We start from the raw sequence: 14079 nt of genomic DNA on the forward strand, positions 1-14079 counted from the left end.
GTCCCAACCTTTAGGTCGGCCCCCTTCCAAGGGTCACAAGATAAATATGAGTGGCCGTGAGATGATTAATGGGGAAGGACTAAAGTAAAAAACTAATTTCTGATCGAGCAAACTCCTTTAAATATTCTGGTCTTTTCTTTTTGTTAAATATTAGATTATTTTGCCTCTTTTGGCCTCTAAATGTTATTCAAATGAAATGTGACACATTTAGCCACTGGTTCAAATAAACAATGTGTTGTATTTTACAAGATAACGATATGTTTTATAATGTAAAATTGAAACAAGAAAAGTGATTAGTGACTTTTTAATAAGTGTAGTGAGTAAATGTTACGATAAGCTACTTATTTGCATGTCAACATTGTATTAATAGGCCCATAGACTTGTAAAACCCGTAGGCCTATTTGTCTCTTAACTTGTGTGACTGAAACTTGTCTTGACATGACATAGCCAGGCCTAATGTTTATTTTTCTATCACATGATGGAATATTTATTTAAAAAAACAAGAAGAATGTTTCAATGTTTCCTCTTTGGCATTAGAATTAGACACGTTTCTTTTTCTACCTCAGTAAATAAGATATGTGTCCATCGTGGGTCGTGGCTGCTGTTGACCACGTGACTCCCCGGGTGTTTCTTAAACCCCTTGTCACATGATCCTGATGTCAGTCTTTGCAGCGGTTGCGTTGATAAAGTGTAAGAAAGGCGAGCCCGGATAACCTCAAGGCTAGCATATTGAAGATTTAAAAAACGTTTGAACTTGTAGCCTGAAACTTTAGCGGGGTTTCGTTACCAGGAACAGCGCGGTATCATCCCCAAAAAAACCTCTGCGCGTGACTTTTTTCTTTTTCTCTAGTTGTGAAGCTAACATTAGCCGAGCTAGCACAACATCTCGTCGCTAGCTTTGGTCAGTCTGTTGTTGTGTTGCCCCAACTAGCAGCTGAAGCAGAGCCCGGAGAAACATGACGCAGGTCGGCAGTGTCCAGTCACGGTGCCTGGGACTAACACTACAGTTGATTTTAGGTGAGTATCGGCCCGGTTAATGTGAACATATAACGGCGGGTTACCTAGCAAGCAAAACAATAACGTAACGGAAGGTCACATGCAGCCTGCCCTCAATCAGTTAGACTGGATGAAATGGTTACAAAAAAAGCAGAGCTTACAACTAGCCTACTCATTCGTGTTTTCTGAACAGTTAGTGACTACAAGGAAAAGTACGTTCTCGTAGCAAGTAGTAGCGTAGTTTGTCTGGCCCCCAACCGAGTTATTGCTAGTGTTATAACCATTAAATGTTGTTCGGTCAATTCGCCTGTGAAAATGCTGTGTTCACGTCTCTGTCGAATTCGTGAGTCACCTGGGTCTATTTCTTTACACAAGTTAATTGTTTTTATACATTTGTAAAAGGACACAATGCTAATAAGGAAACGTGGAATGGGTATTTTAGGCCTAATAAAAATGTTGTGTATCTGTTATGCAGAAGTTAACTTAGGCCTACCTCGTTGATCATTAAAAATCACCTGGAAAAAGCTGTTCAGCTCACTAATGTAGTCTGATTTCCATATTTATTTTGAATTGTCTCAAGGGGGCGCTGCATCTCTCCAGTCATTCCTAAATGATAAACCTTCTGTCACCATGACTGAATAGAAGGCTCGGCTTTTCCATTGATACAATGGACAAGCCGAGCCTTCTATTCCCACTAAAACACATACATGTTTTAAGATTGATTGTTTTTAGCACACAAACAAATCTGTATGTCCTACCTGTGATGCCATACCAATATTTGTTTCTTAACTAAATGTAAGGATTCAAGGTTTCCTGTATGTTAAAGAGACAATTTCAGGAGCCTAATGAATTTTGATTATTATTGTGATTTGTGGCTAGGACACTTCATATCTTCCCATTATTAGCAGATGGGTTTTTAATTTTATGTACCTTTTTAACTTTACTGTATTTAAGAGGAACTTACTTTACTATTGCTGTTTTCAACCCCCTTACTATACTAAACAGATTATCTGAACTATGTGTTTTCAGTTGTTGGTTGGACAAGATTAGCGAAAGCAAAGGGAACGTGTTTTAGGACAAAGTGATTATTCACTAATCTGCACATTCATCTATAATTTAAAATAGCTATTAGATGCAGCCCTCTACTTCCTACTACACTGCATTTATCTGCCAGCAGTTAATAGTTTAACAACAAAAATAATTGTGCTGCTTATGACCTTGAACAGAAGTGTTCTATATTAGAGAACAAGTGCTACGTACCAACAGAAGGTTTCGCCTCTGACACAGAGGATCACTGATTTGATTTTTCTGGGTTGGGTGTGTGTTTTGTTGACTCCGATTTTGTTTGTTTTTATAATTTGAGCATAGTATATTCATTAGATGTTGATAGTAAAGGTCAGAATAGAAATTATAGACAATATTATTCATATCAAATAAATGACGAGACAAACAAGAAGAATTGCAGTGAGGAAATGTGGCTGTGTCTCGTCTTCGGGGCAACTTAAGTTGAATGTTTTTCCCGGAATGCTTGTTTGCTAGAAAACTTCAGTAACTTTGTCCAGGTTGATTTTACAGACTTAAGTTAAGAGTAGGAAGTTAAACACGGTTTTATGAAACATGAACATAATGGGTAATTGGACAGATGTTGTTTTAATTTGTGCATGATAGCTTTCCTTGTGCAGTCAAAGAGAACCTCACCACTGCTGCTGTAACTCACATAGTGGTTCTGACCAGTTCAAATCACCTGCAGGTCCACTGACAAAAGGAAGCAGGAAACTCTAATATCCGACATAGCATTGCTACTGATTAAAGAGTCAGTATTAAACTGTTAAGGCAGAAACAGCAGCCAGGCCCATACACAGTTCTGGTCTATTTGTCTTGATTGACAGTTTTGACAGATTAGCGTAACATGGCGTTGTGAAATAGATACAAACTTAAAGGGATATTAAAGGAATTAAAAACAAATGTGCTGCAATAAACTCTGTTACTGGGAGAAGTAGTAATACGTACAATTTAGCAGACATGAGCTGAGTCATAATGGATTTTAATGCATACATTTGTAGTTATTTGAAAATTTTTGTATTCATATATAATCATTACTTCATCGTGTCTTATGGTTTATCTGCAAGTCTTGAAAATTATTTGGAAAATAATGGATTTCTTTTCTCATGAAGATACTTTTGTTATTATTTTGCTTTGAACACCTTGCATCTCTTGCAGCTGCCATCCTGCACCAGGGTTTGGCTACTGTTGCCCCGCCCGCCCAAACCACGGCTGCCCCGCACAAAGACATCAGCAGACCTGAGAGAGGAAACTACCAAGTCAGCGACAGCAATGGCACTGCCTGTTTACTGGCGTCCATGGGTCTGCAGCTCAACCTCACTTTCAACTCTGTCTCCCTGAACAAGGTGCAACCCTTATCTCAATACTGTCTGTGCTCGAAGTGTGGACACATTGACACATTTGAAATGCTAAATGTTCCATCTTTGGTTCACAGACTGTGCTGGATGTGGTCAACCTTCAGCCCAATGTAACTAAGAGCTCCGGGTCATGTGGGCCAGACAGCGCCTCACTGCGGCTCACAACGGATGCTGACAAGACCAACCTCACCTTTTCCTTCATCTTGGTGAGAGACTGTTTCTTACAACCATGTGCATAAAACTGCTGTGCCTCGTCTTGCTTTTATATTCACCTTGTACTTTCCGAAACGGCCACTTGATGGCAGCTGTAGCTTGAGGTAAACCTACTTTACTGCAGCGGTACCTACTAACTTGCTATTTTTCTCCAGAACACTACATCCAATAAGTTCCACCTGAGTGAAGTGTCTCTGTCGGCAGCCTGGCCAGACATGCAAGGTGAGTCCGCTTCACCTCAGTAAATGGTCTGCACTTATAAAGCGCTTTTCACTGAGTTTCGCACACTCAAAGCTCTTAACATTGTTTGCCTCTCATTCACCCATTCAAACATAGTATTAATCCCAGCTACTTTGGAGCAGATTAATAAACTTGTATTGAACCGATCCTGTGATCCACATCAGTTCTTATTAAATAATCAGTGTTTTTAGTTGGCTCAAAATGATGGAAAGGGATGTAAATATAATCTCTTTAACTGACTGTGACTTGGTGTTTTTATTTATGCAGTGGAGGGGCTCTGTTGACAAGATAGTCAAATAGTAAATATAAGAATTTTTTTTACACCTAAGAAGATCTTTGTTAAACATGGTGGTTCCTAAAATCTACTCTGAAAAGTAGGAATACGTGTATATGATGTAATCTAACACAGAAGCCCTGCAACAAATCCTACCATTATTAATAATTTAGTTTCTGCTGAAGCTGTGTCAGAGAGGTGTTGAGTTAACAGTATCACGGTGAAAAGATATCTTAACATTTCCCTCATCAAAACAAGTAGGAAACAGCAAAGAGGTGCAAAATAATCACTTATAAAAATGTGTGTACAGTACTTCCTTCCTAGTAAGAGAAACACTTTGGTGCTGAACTGCATTGTAACCATAGCCAAACATATTACATATACATTTTAACGTGGGTGTCTGAAATTCTCTACACCGTTGCATTCTCTGCACAATTAAAATAATCACTCTTCTTCTGTCCTCCGCTATAGATCCCGTTGCCGTGGGTAACCACAGTCTGGATGACCTGCGAGGCACCCTGGGCTTCTCCTACATGTGCCGCGAGGAGCAAACTCTGAATGTGGCCCAGGAACTTTCCATCAACACCTTCCAGTTGCAGGTGCAGCCCTTCGGTCTCACTGGGGATCAGTTTGGAGCAGGTAAAAACACTTTTTTTTTCAAATTTGACATAGAATAGAACGAAAATAAATAATTTCTTACTACTAATCTGTCCCCACTGATTTGTATCCCTCTCTTAGCTGAGGAATGCCAGCTGGATGAAGATGACATGTTGATCCCCATCATAGTGGGAGCAGCTTTAGCGGGCCTGGTCCTCATCGTGCTCTTGGCCTACCTCATCGGCAGGAAGAGGAGCCACGCCGGCTACCAGACCATCTGAGCTCACTCGTCTCTCTCCCCCAGAGACCAGAGTGTGCTATCCCACCCTCCAGATTAACCACTGTTTAATGAGACTTAACACTCCACCCTGTTACCCTCCATCCCTCCATCATCTTGCTGCCTGTGTGTGTGTGCGCTGCCCCTTTGCCCTCATCAGTAACACTAACCATTATCAAATCGTGGAGGTTGATATGCTGCTTCTGAACTCACCCGCTCCTTCATACAGAAAAAAGGGGGGGACTTTGGTTTGGAGACTACGATGAAAAAACTCTTTACTGGTACCGTGTTGAGCAGGGGGTGGAAGTTGATCAGAGGGTCCATGATAGTCCTCATGTTGTATAGTACTATTTATGATTTCTGTGAAAGGACATTTTGAGGGTTGTGGGATTGAAGGGAACTGCTACTGAAGCTTTTTCTTAGTGTTTATTTTCTATTGGGTGATCATTTTGTAATGGTCTCTCCCTAAAATGAGGTTTGTTATTATAAAGGGAATATTTCTGGCTAACTTGATCCACTTCAGACTTTTTTTTTTAATTGCAACTGCATTTAGCCCCAAGTGTGCAGATTTTAGGGAACATAGAAAAATGTAGTAACCTAATGCTGAACAGGATGTGTGAGGAATCTGCTAGGGAAGACTCATTTAGGGACTTATTTTGTCCACTGGGATTGATGATGCCCTTCTTACTTCATAGAGGTACTCAACACGTTTTGTATGGAGACTGTTGATGCAACTTTCTTTTTTTTGTGCCTTTTTTCACTTAATTTAAAGGAAAAGTTCAACATTTTGGGAAATAAGTTATTTTTTTTTGTTGCCAAGAGTTGGATGAGAAGATCTGTACCTTCCTTTGATCTTTTGTTTGTTGTTAAATTAGAATATATATATAGCCAGCATGCGGTGAGTTTACTTTAGCAGAACTAGCCTGCCTCTGTCCAAAGATAACACAATCTGCCTACCAGCACCTTCTAAAGCTTACTGATTAGCATGTTATGTCTTGCTTGTTTAATCCGTACTAGACACGTGTAAAAACTACTTGTTGGAATAGTCAAACCACACTTAAGAGTTTGTACGAATTAAACAAGATAAAACTTGTGAGCAGATGTCACCTTTGGACAGGGCCATGCTAGCTGTTTCCCCCCGTTTCTAGTCTTTATGCTAAGCTAATAATCTCTTAGCTGCTTCCAATATTTACTGACATTAGAGAACCATGAATCTTCTCATTGAACTCCAGGCAAGAACCAAACCTTTCTTAAAATATAAAATTATTCCTGTGACTGATCGTAGCCAGCCACTCTTTTGGATTCTGCTGTTACAATGTAAACGCACAACAGGAGTTGCTTAAACAATCGTAGAAAAAAATACTACCGTTGGTTTAGATGTTTGGAAAAAGCTCAGGGTGTCACTGTAGGAACGTAATAGTTAAAATGTTAATGGTTTTTAGGTGTGTTTTTTTGCACTGTTGTCCTGAGCCCCATGTAATGATTAAAATGGCCAAAATGCTCTGGTCAGTGTTCATCAGTGCCTTCCCAGCTGTAATATTGATGGGATTAAAGTAAAGCCAATACCACAGAGAGTTACTCACTCACTCACTGACACTGTGTGCTATCATGTCTGGGACATTTTCTTTTTGTGTCACGTAGCCTTCATGTACTGTTACTACCATAAAAATGCTTCGTTTGATGTAGAAGGAGAAAGTACAGATTTCTGTTTTGTTAGGTTCCTCCCAAGTATTCATGTAGTTATTTAATAAGATTTTAATGGATTTGTTTGAACTGTTTTCTAAAGGAAAGGTCAATAAAAGTGAATGAACGAGACTGTTTGACTTTCTGTTATGCCTTCATCGGTTCATCTGCAGTGGAACCGGTTCCTTGGTGTTTGCTCGGATTCCTAAAAAGCGTAGAAACAGTATTTGGCGTAGGGTTGGTGTTAAACAATGGTTAAACCAGTTTTGAGGTTTGGGATAATGGTTTTCAGTCATGCAGGTTTTAATGTGTGCGAAATGTGAAATCAGCCTCTAATGAGACGACCAAGATGAAATCCAGCAGCAGACTAAACTAAACTGCTTTTTTTTTCTTTTGGATGCAGAAATCGCTCCAACAAAGTACAGTAGGGGAGACCGGGGTAATTTGTCACATGGGTTTGTCACAATCGTTATATCTCGACTCGGAACCAGAAGGCGCTGTCTGTGAAATTATGGTATGTAAATATCCAGAATTGGGATCAGAGGTCACCTACATAGTCTTTCTTGGAGTTAGACTGCTGAATTTGAGGCGAAACGACTGTTTGGCTGTGTCTTGATTCAGGGGTTGCGGTCTTGGAACCGGCCTCGTAGGCTGCATTTGAAGACCGATTGCGTCATAGCGGCGCGCAAAGGCTGTCCCATTTGCAAGGCTCCTTGCAAGGCTCCTCATATGCGGTCGTGAAATGCAGCCTTCGTTTCACGGTTTTGAAGCAGTTTTGAAGGCTGCATCAGATGTATCCTTCGAGGCCCAACATATCCCAAGATTCATTGCGTTTTTTTCAGAGATTGCATAAAATAAAATAAAAAATAACAAAACAGCAACGTGTTGCTCCATCTTCTTAACTTTTATCTTCCTTTCTTTTTTTCTTGTACTTTTTTTTCTTTTCGTCTGGTAGACAACTTATTTTTCTTTTTTCCTCCGCTGACAGGGCTGTCTCCGTTGGCAGCAATCAGGGTTGCTAGGCAGCACAGGAGCGGCGAGTCGTCACGCAAGGTAACGGCTTGTTGCGTAAACCGGAAATGCTCGTAAACGGAGACCTGCGGAGACCGTCTCGTTTAACAAGGCTCGTTGGCCTTAAAACCGGCCTTAAAATCGGCCTTCATAGGCTATAGCCTTCATAGACCGCGAGACTGCGTCCTACCAAGTGCGTGGTCTCTGAATCAAGACACAGCCTTTGTGTTTTTCATGTCAAATTGAAAATATTTAGCTCCTCAGTATTTTTCTTCTAGGCTTTTACACAATGGGTTTATAACAAAACACTTGTTACCCATACAAAGTGTGAAGGGTAAACTATAGTTTAGATTGTGGTTAGCAAGCTAATTAGTTGTCAGATGGTTGTTGGCCTTGATGCTAGCAAGAAATTCAAGTTGGGGTTGGTCGTCACATTTTTTGGGGGGTTGGTTGTCATTGGTATCTCAAGGCTGCAGCCAGAAAAGGAACCCAATAACGAAAGAAATTGTCAAGTTGTATCCTCCCAGAGAAGGAAAGAATAGAGCAGGAAAAGGCAGCTAGCATGCAAAAGAAAAAAGGGCAACAAAATCAAAACAACCCAGTGCATCCCAAACTAGACCAGCTGCCAAGGCTACATTAAGTTATGTAGGCCTATTTGTCAACTTGACAATGCAATTAAACTTTCAAATTTAGTTCTACTTTCTTGCCTTCTTTTTAAGATTATTCCCATTAAGATTACATTGTGACAAACAACCCCATAGTGTTTGACAATCAACCCCATCAAGGGGTCGGTTGTCACAAGGTGTAAGGGTGTCTTTGATGATTAATTTCTTCTTTATTACAATAAGGTAGAAAAAGTGAGGGGTACACATTTCAAGCCAACACCTTAAGCTTCAATTTAATATAGGAATGACTATTGAAAGATGTTTAGGTGATAAGCAATTCTCACTAGAGTAAAAAGTGTGCCTACTTACCCAGTTCTCCCCTACATGGCTCTCACTTATTTTTCCCTTTGTAGACAGTTGGTCTGTCAGGGTGTGGGAAAGTTGTCTAAAGGTGGTTCACAAACAGTGTTTGAGGTTACAGCAGTCCTCAGGCAGCTGGCGTCTGTTACGAGATGCAAACTGTACTGTAAGTAGGCAAAGTTTTTTTTACATCACTCCAGGGAAAAGAAAGTGAAGGAACACACAACAACCGGATGCAACATGGGCTTTAGATTCTTTTCAGGGGGCCTTTTCCATCTCTGTTTCGAGGGGCCCAGTGGTTGCATCTGTCTATGGCTGTAGGCTATTGGAATTTATTCTATCTATTGACTGATATTATTTATTGTTAGAATATCTTAAGTTGTTTAGTTTGCATTCATGCATTACACTGAATAACTATAATTTACGGTGTATTATTGGCAATATTTGGGCTTTAAAGGAGTTCTGAGGAACTTTTAGATATTTCTGAAACAGTCAAATTTTTCCTCTTATGATCATTAGTGACATGTAACAGCAAACGAGACCATCAGTGAAAAGAGTTGTTATTGCTATGTTTATATAGTTTTCATTATTGCCTTTGTCATGGGTGCACTCACCCAGGAACTATCGCTGGCATAGTTAAAACACTACCGCTTTTGTCCAAAGGGGGTGCTAAAACTAACACAAACTGAAAGTTCCTCGGAGCACCTTGAGTCTTGATGACACCCCCTCCCCCACCCCCCTTCAAACCATTTAAACCTTACCTGTAGATTTGTGGTGGTTGAAGGTCTTTCAGTCAGGGAGGAAATACTTGCCTCTTGAACAGGCCTCAAATAACTGTTTATTGGAAATTATATTCTCTTCACAACTGGGTCACCAGAGGTTAACGAGCTTGTTTTATGTGACAGAGACCTTTTTACTGTTGATGGGTATATGACTCAGCAGATTTCTTAACTTAATATACAGCCATAGGTTTGTTGCCCCTGAATGAACATGTAACACTGAAATGGCTACTTGTCCATACCTTTGTTTGAGAGAGGCATTTTTGAGTTAAGCAAAATAAGTTAAAATTATTAAGCCAATTATGAGGTTAACAATAAAAAGTAATACAAGGTTCTGTAAATCAATACACATATAAAACAACGTATTTTACCGCATAAAGAAAAATGGGTGTATTAGAAAGTGTTCAAGTGCAAAATACATTATTTCCCCTGTTTTTACGACAGGGTAACAAAACAAATTGTATCGCTTCCATACTAATCAAGCCAAGTAATATTACTAAAGTGCAAGTAATATATATATTTTTTTTATACAAAACATTAGGTGGGATGATCTGGAAGTATATATAGCAGCATAAATATACATTGGTTGATAGGCACATCCTTAAGATATCCAGTCAACTTGATAAGGGTGTAATATAGGAATGTAAAGGAGAAGCAACCCAAAAGCCACCAATATGTCCATTTGGTAATGTTCTAAAGGTAATGTGTTATTTCAATGACTGAATTAAAGTTGTTCCAGTCAAATGGGCGGAGGAGTGGATCAAGAACTTTTTGGCTGTCCAGATTCTTCCTCCAGGATTTGTTGCCTGCATTTCTCTCGCAGTTTATCAATAGTCCCCATGGACAGGCTACCAGGTTCTGTGAAGATTTTCTAAAAAAAAAAGATGTCAACAAATGGATTAAAGGTCAAGATCATTCTCTTAAAGACGTACAGTATGCACACTGAGCTGTGTTTACAAGGAGCCTGGCATTTCCCCTCATAATAAAAACTCAGAATATGACAGTATGAGCTTCATATAAACGACTCTTGTGTTATAAACAAATAATTGGCTCCTGTTACACAGGCTTTTTTTTGTGATAAGTCAAGTTTCTCCGATGTGCAAGCTGGTACATTGAAGCTAAGTCAAAGATGTTTCCCAGAGAAGATGTATCACTTCTGTTTTTTTTTCTTCTAACGATCATGTTGCAAAGCTTAAACTGTTGATTAATTCAATAATTTAATCAAATAATTAAGTTTAGCAACAGCTAATCCATTATCAACAACTTTAATAATGACTGTCTTTTCCTGTCGCACCTGCATGAAGGTGTGGCAGTCCAGAGTGAAAGCTCCGCAGGTGATTTGTTTGAAGCACTCGCACACATCGGACAAAGATCGGGCTCTCAGGATCTCCGGCTGGTGGTGGATGACCAGTGTCAGAGCAACACGAAAAAGAACCTTTGAGCCTTCGTAGAAAAGACAATCCCAGACCCGCAGCACTGTCTGCAAGAAGAATCCAGAAAGACGCCTGTTAAATTATGCACTTCCACATCACTATTTATTCCTTATTCGTCTCTAAAATTAAATCCCAGTTTAACAATTAATACTCACCTCAATTGGGAGTATGTCAATGTAGAGGCAGATGAACCAGCGGGACACCACCAGCATCCATATGCCAGGAAACTGGGCCATGAGCTGTCCCACTGCAGGAGCTTTAGCCTTCACCAGCTCTTCAAGAACCTCCTGGTCGGTCTTCAGGCCCAACATGGCTGGACTGTAGAAGTCTGCAATATCCCAAATGTAGATGAGATTGCATTTGTCTATCTGAGTACGTACTGTGATACTTGTTGGCTAGCATGTCAAGGACAATTATGAACTGGGTTTGTTTTTATATACAGTATGTAGTGTATACATCTTTCAGATTGTTGTGTTAGTCAATAACTTTTCATGTGGAGTGCAACAAGGCTGGAACCTGGGACCACTACACCTTTAGCTTTTTGTAAACATGGCTATGCAGATGATGCACAATTATATATCGTTGTTACAATTTCTCTCACATATGTCCAAAACTCTGTACATGCTTTTTAGCTTGTACTTTTTCATTAGATGCTGCCATAGCCGAGGTCTTTATGCTTCTATATTTCAATTTAATTTAATCCAGTTCATTTGGGATTTTTTCAAGACTATGTATGAAATCTGAGCTTCATGGACATCTCCCTCATTTTCCGAAGAGTTTTGTTGCGGATTGGATCACACCATTATCATTTTTATCAGTACATTTACTTTAGTGGCAACTCTACCTGGGAGCATTCTGCCCAATAATGCGTCCATGAGCCAGAAAGACTTCTCTTCATCTTTGGTGACAATGATGAGGTAGCCTGCAATGAAGTTCATGCCCTGGAGTGAACAGAGGCAACGTAGATTATTTAACTGACTGTCATTGATTTACATACATACATATGTGTATAAATGGAAAAGAAAATATCCAGTCCTGTTTTCTTTAAGAGATTATATGTAAAGTGAAAAAAAATACTTTCTTCACCTGACAGTACCCCACTGCCTTATTATGGTGTCCGTAGGCCAGCAGCACATTGAACAGAGCTCGCTGGAGGCCCGGCTCTGCCTTGCTCTGGAAGAGGATGTTGTCAGGAAAGGTCCTGTGCATGTCTGACAGAAATAAAGGGCAAACATTGTTATATGATATGGACATGTGTGTAGATACAATGAAAGGGAATAGTGGATTGTATGGGGGACAGGATAAGTTTCAGACATTTGGACTTGTGTAGGAAAAGCACATTAACGACAGGTGTGTTGTATTCAAAGGTCACATTAAGACATGACAATGAGCCAGCATGAACAATACCATGACTCTGAAACTGGATCAGCTAAAAAGACTTCGGGCAATTTTCAGTTTTGTTTACATACAGTATGTGCCTTTCCAATTGTGATGTGTCAAAGTGTCTTGACCTGATAAAGGCCTACTGTCTCACCTGTATGAATGGTTTCCTTCAGCTTGGTGTCATGCTCTATGGCCAGCAGGGACTGGTAATAACCCGGTTTGCTCTGTAGTCGTTCCTGAGCGCCACTGGCTGCCATCCAAATCCTGGCACGGTGCTCATTGGGCACCCCTTTACGCACATACCTTTTCACTTCCAAAAAAACTTTTATTTTAAAATTTTTATATTTTACATCTCATAACCACAGAGTACCAGCAGGCACCAAATCAAAGCAGTGGTTGTGTTTGAATGGGCCCTCTACCTGTCAGGTTCTTCTCCACGTGCGGTTTCTCTTGAAGGAGCTTAGACCATCTCATCGACCTTCTGTTGAGGACAGCTACGTACTCGGTCATCATCTCCTTGTAGGATTCGAAATCGTGATGCCTCTCAAAGCCGTAGGGGTCGACCCTGCAAATCCACACAGTCCAGCAGCATGTACACATAAATGATCGTGCAGGAAGACAGTGAGGTCACTCTCCTCCCCTCCCTTTCTTTCTATCTCCTATTCCCCTGATGGCAGACAACTACAACAGCAGCGGGTAGGGTTTCTGTTGCAGGGATCAAAATACCCCGACTGGATGATTAGTCAGTTTTAAATGACAGTACTTTCAAGTGGGATTTGGAGCAAGGAGCAAAACTCAAGGCAAAACAAAAAATGTTCATGTACTTCCCACAAATAAACTCAAATGATATGTTACCGAACTCTGTTGTCAAATGGGCTTTATCAGACCCGCTCCACTGACATGCTTATGCTTTATGTCCCACAAGCCCGGTCTGAGCTGGGAAAGACAGCTTTTAGCTTCAGTGCCCCCAACTCCTGGAACAACTTACAGCAACAAATTAAACTAAATTCTTTCATATCCTTAAAATCTTAAATCTGCCAAACTCTACCTGTAACTGTTTTAATTAGGCTATATTGTACTTTCACCCATTTAATTTTAATTGCTGCCACTCTTCACCACTATGTAAATGTTTCTATTGTTTTTTTTCTCTTCACCTGTTGTTGTGTATTTTATGTTTTTGCATTGAATATTGTTTATGTATTGTTGTTTTTCCTTTGAATTTGTTTTGAACTCGACGTCATTGAAAATGAGGGTCACCCCTCAATTGGTCTCGAGGATAAATAAAAGTTAAATGAAAAGAAATGAAATGTTGGCTTTTAAAAGAAGCTTTGCAAGCATGTGAAGTTAAAGATGAAGTTTGGATGCTGAGAGAGAAACTGATGTTGATAACTGTTGGTAGGGAATGAAGAAAGAGGAATATACGTAGATGAAACAACCATAAGTAGAGAAAGACCAAACAATATATCAACACAGAGCTCACCTTTCACTGCCATCATTACACGTGAGAGCTTGAGAAGCATTTCCTTTCATATCCCCTTCCATTGTGAGTCCAGTGCGGCAGGTTTACAGCAGTCCACCAAGTCTATAAACGACCTGAACAGAGGAGGTTATTCCATTTGTAATACGTGGAAGAGAACCAGCTGCTGCCAAGGTTTCAAATGTCTCACCTTACAGTATGCACTGAAGGGAGGGGCTAGTGTGAGCAACGCCCAGGTAACATCCACAGGTAGGTGCTCTATTTGCATGTTGAACTATTGGAGGAAGAGAAGACATTGGTTTCATGCCCCCTTGCTTATATCTAGCACTTG

The 14079-nt window shown here is 40.1% G+C and overlaps 2 protein-coding genes across 2 annotated transcripts; one reads left to right on the forward strand and one right to left on the reverse strand.

The window, feature by feature from the left end:
- The first annotated feature begins 660 nt into the window (after positions 1-660).
- On the forward strand, positions 661-6832 carry LOC307258552 (lysosome-associated membrane glycoprotein 1-like). The gene is made up of 6 exons (XM_080038127.1): positions 661-1017; positions 3217-3404; positions 3494-3622; positions 3785-3851; positions 4615-4782; positions 4882-6832. Exons 1-6 carry the CDS (start codon positions 957-959, stop codon positions 5019-5021), a joined length of 753 nt encoding a protein of 250 aa, XP_079894253.1. The 5' UTR covers positions 661-956; the 3' UTR covers positions 5022-6832.
- A 3383-nt stretch (positions 6833-10215) lies between these two features.
- On the reverse strand, positions 10216-13818 carry LOC307258823 (growth hormone-regulated TBC protein 1-A-like; the record flags this gene model as incomplete). Its single annotated transcript, XM_080038490.1, has 8 exons — positions 13752-13818; positions 12691-12836; positions 12423-12581; positions 11975-12099; positions 11733-11829; positions 11044-11216; positions 10750-10935; positions 10216-10326 (listed from the first exon to the last, which is right to left on the reverse strand). The coding sequence occupies exons 1-8, from the start codon at positions 13811-13813 to the stop codon at positions 10216-10218; spliced, it is 1059 nt and encodes a 352-aa protein (XP_079894616.1). The 5' UTR covers positions 13814-13818.
- Positions 13819-14079: the final 261 nt, after the last annotated feature.

This window comes from Ammodytes marinus, assembly GCF_949987685.1.
Source record: "Ammodytes marinus genome assembly, chromosome: 12".
Taxonomy (NCBI): domain Eukaryota; kingdom Metazoa; phylum Chordata; class Actinopteri; order Uranoscopiformes; family Ammodytidae; genus Ammodytes; species Ammodytes marinus.

Excerpts from the sequence above, each read along its gene's own strand:
- LOC307258552 (XM_080038127.1), top strand. The coding sequence starts at position 957 with ATGACGCAGGTCGGCAGTGTCCAGTCACGGTGCCTGGGACTAACACTA. Across the intron at positions 3,405-3,493 it reads ACTCTGTCTCCCTGAACAAG|ACTGTGCTGGATGTGGTCAA; the intron begins GTGCAACCCTTA and ends TTTGGTTCACAG. Across the intron at positions 3,623-3,784 it reads TCACCTTTTCCTTCATCTTG|AACACTACATCCAATAAGTT; the intron begins GTGAGAGACTGT and ends ATTTTTCTCCAG.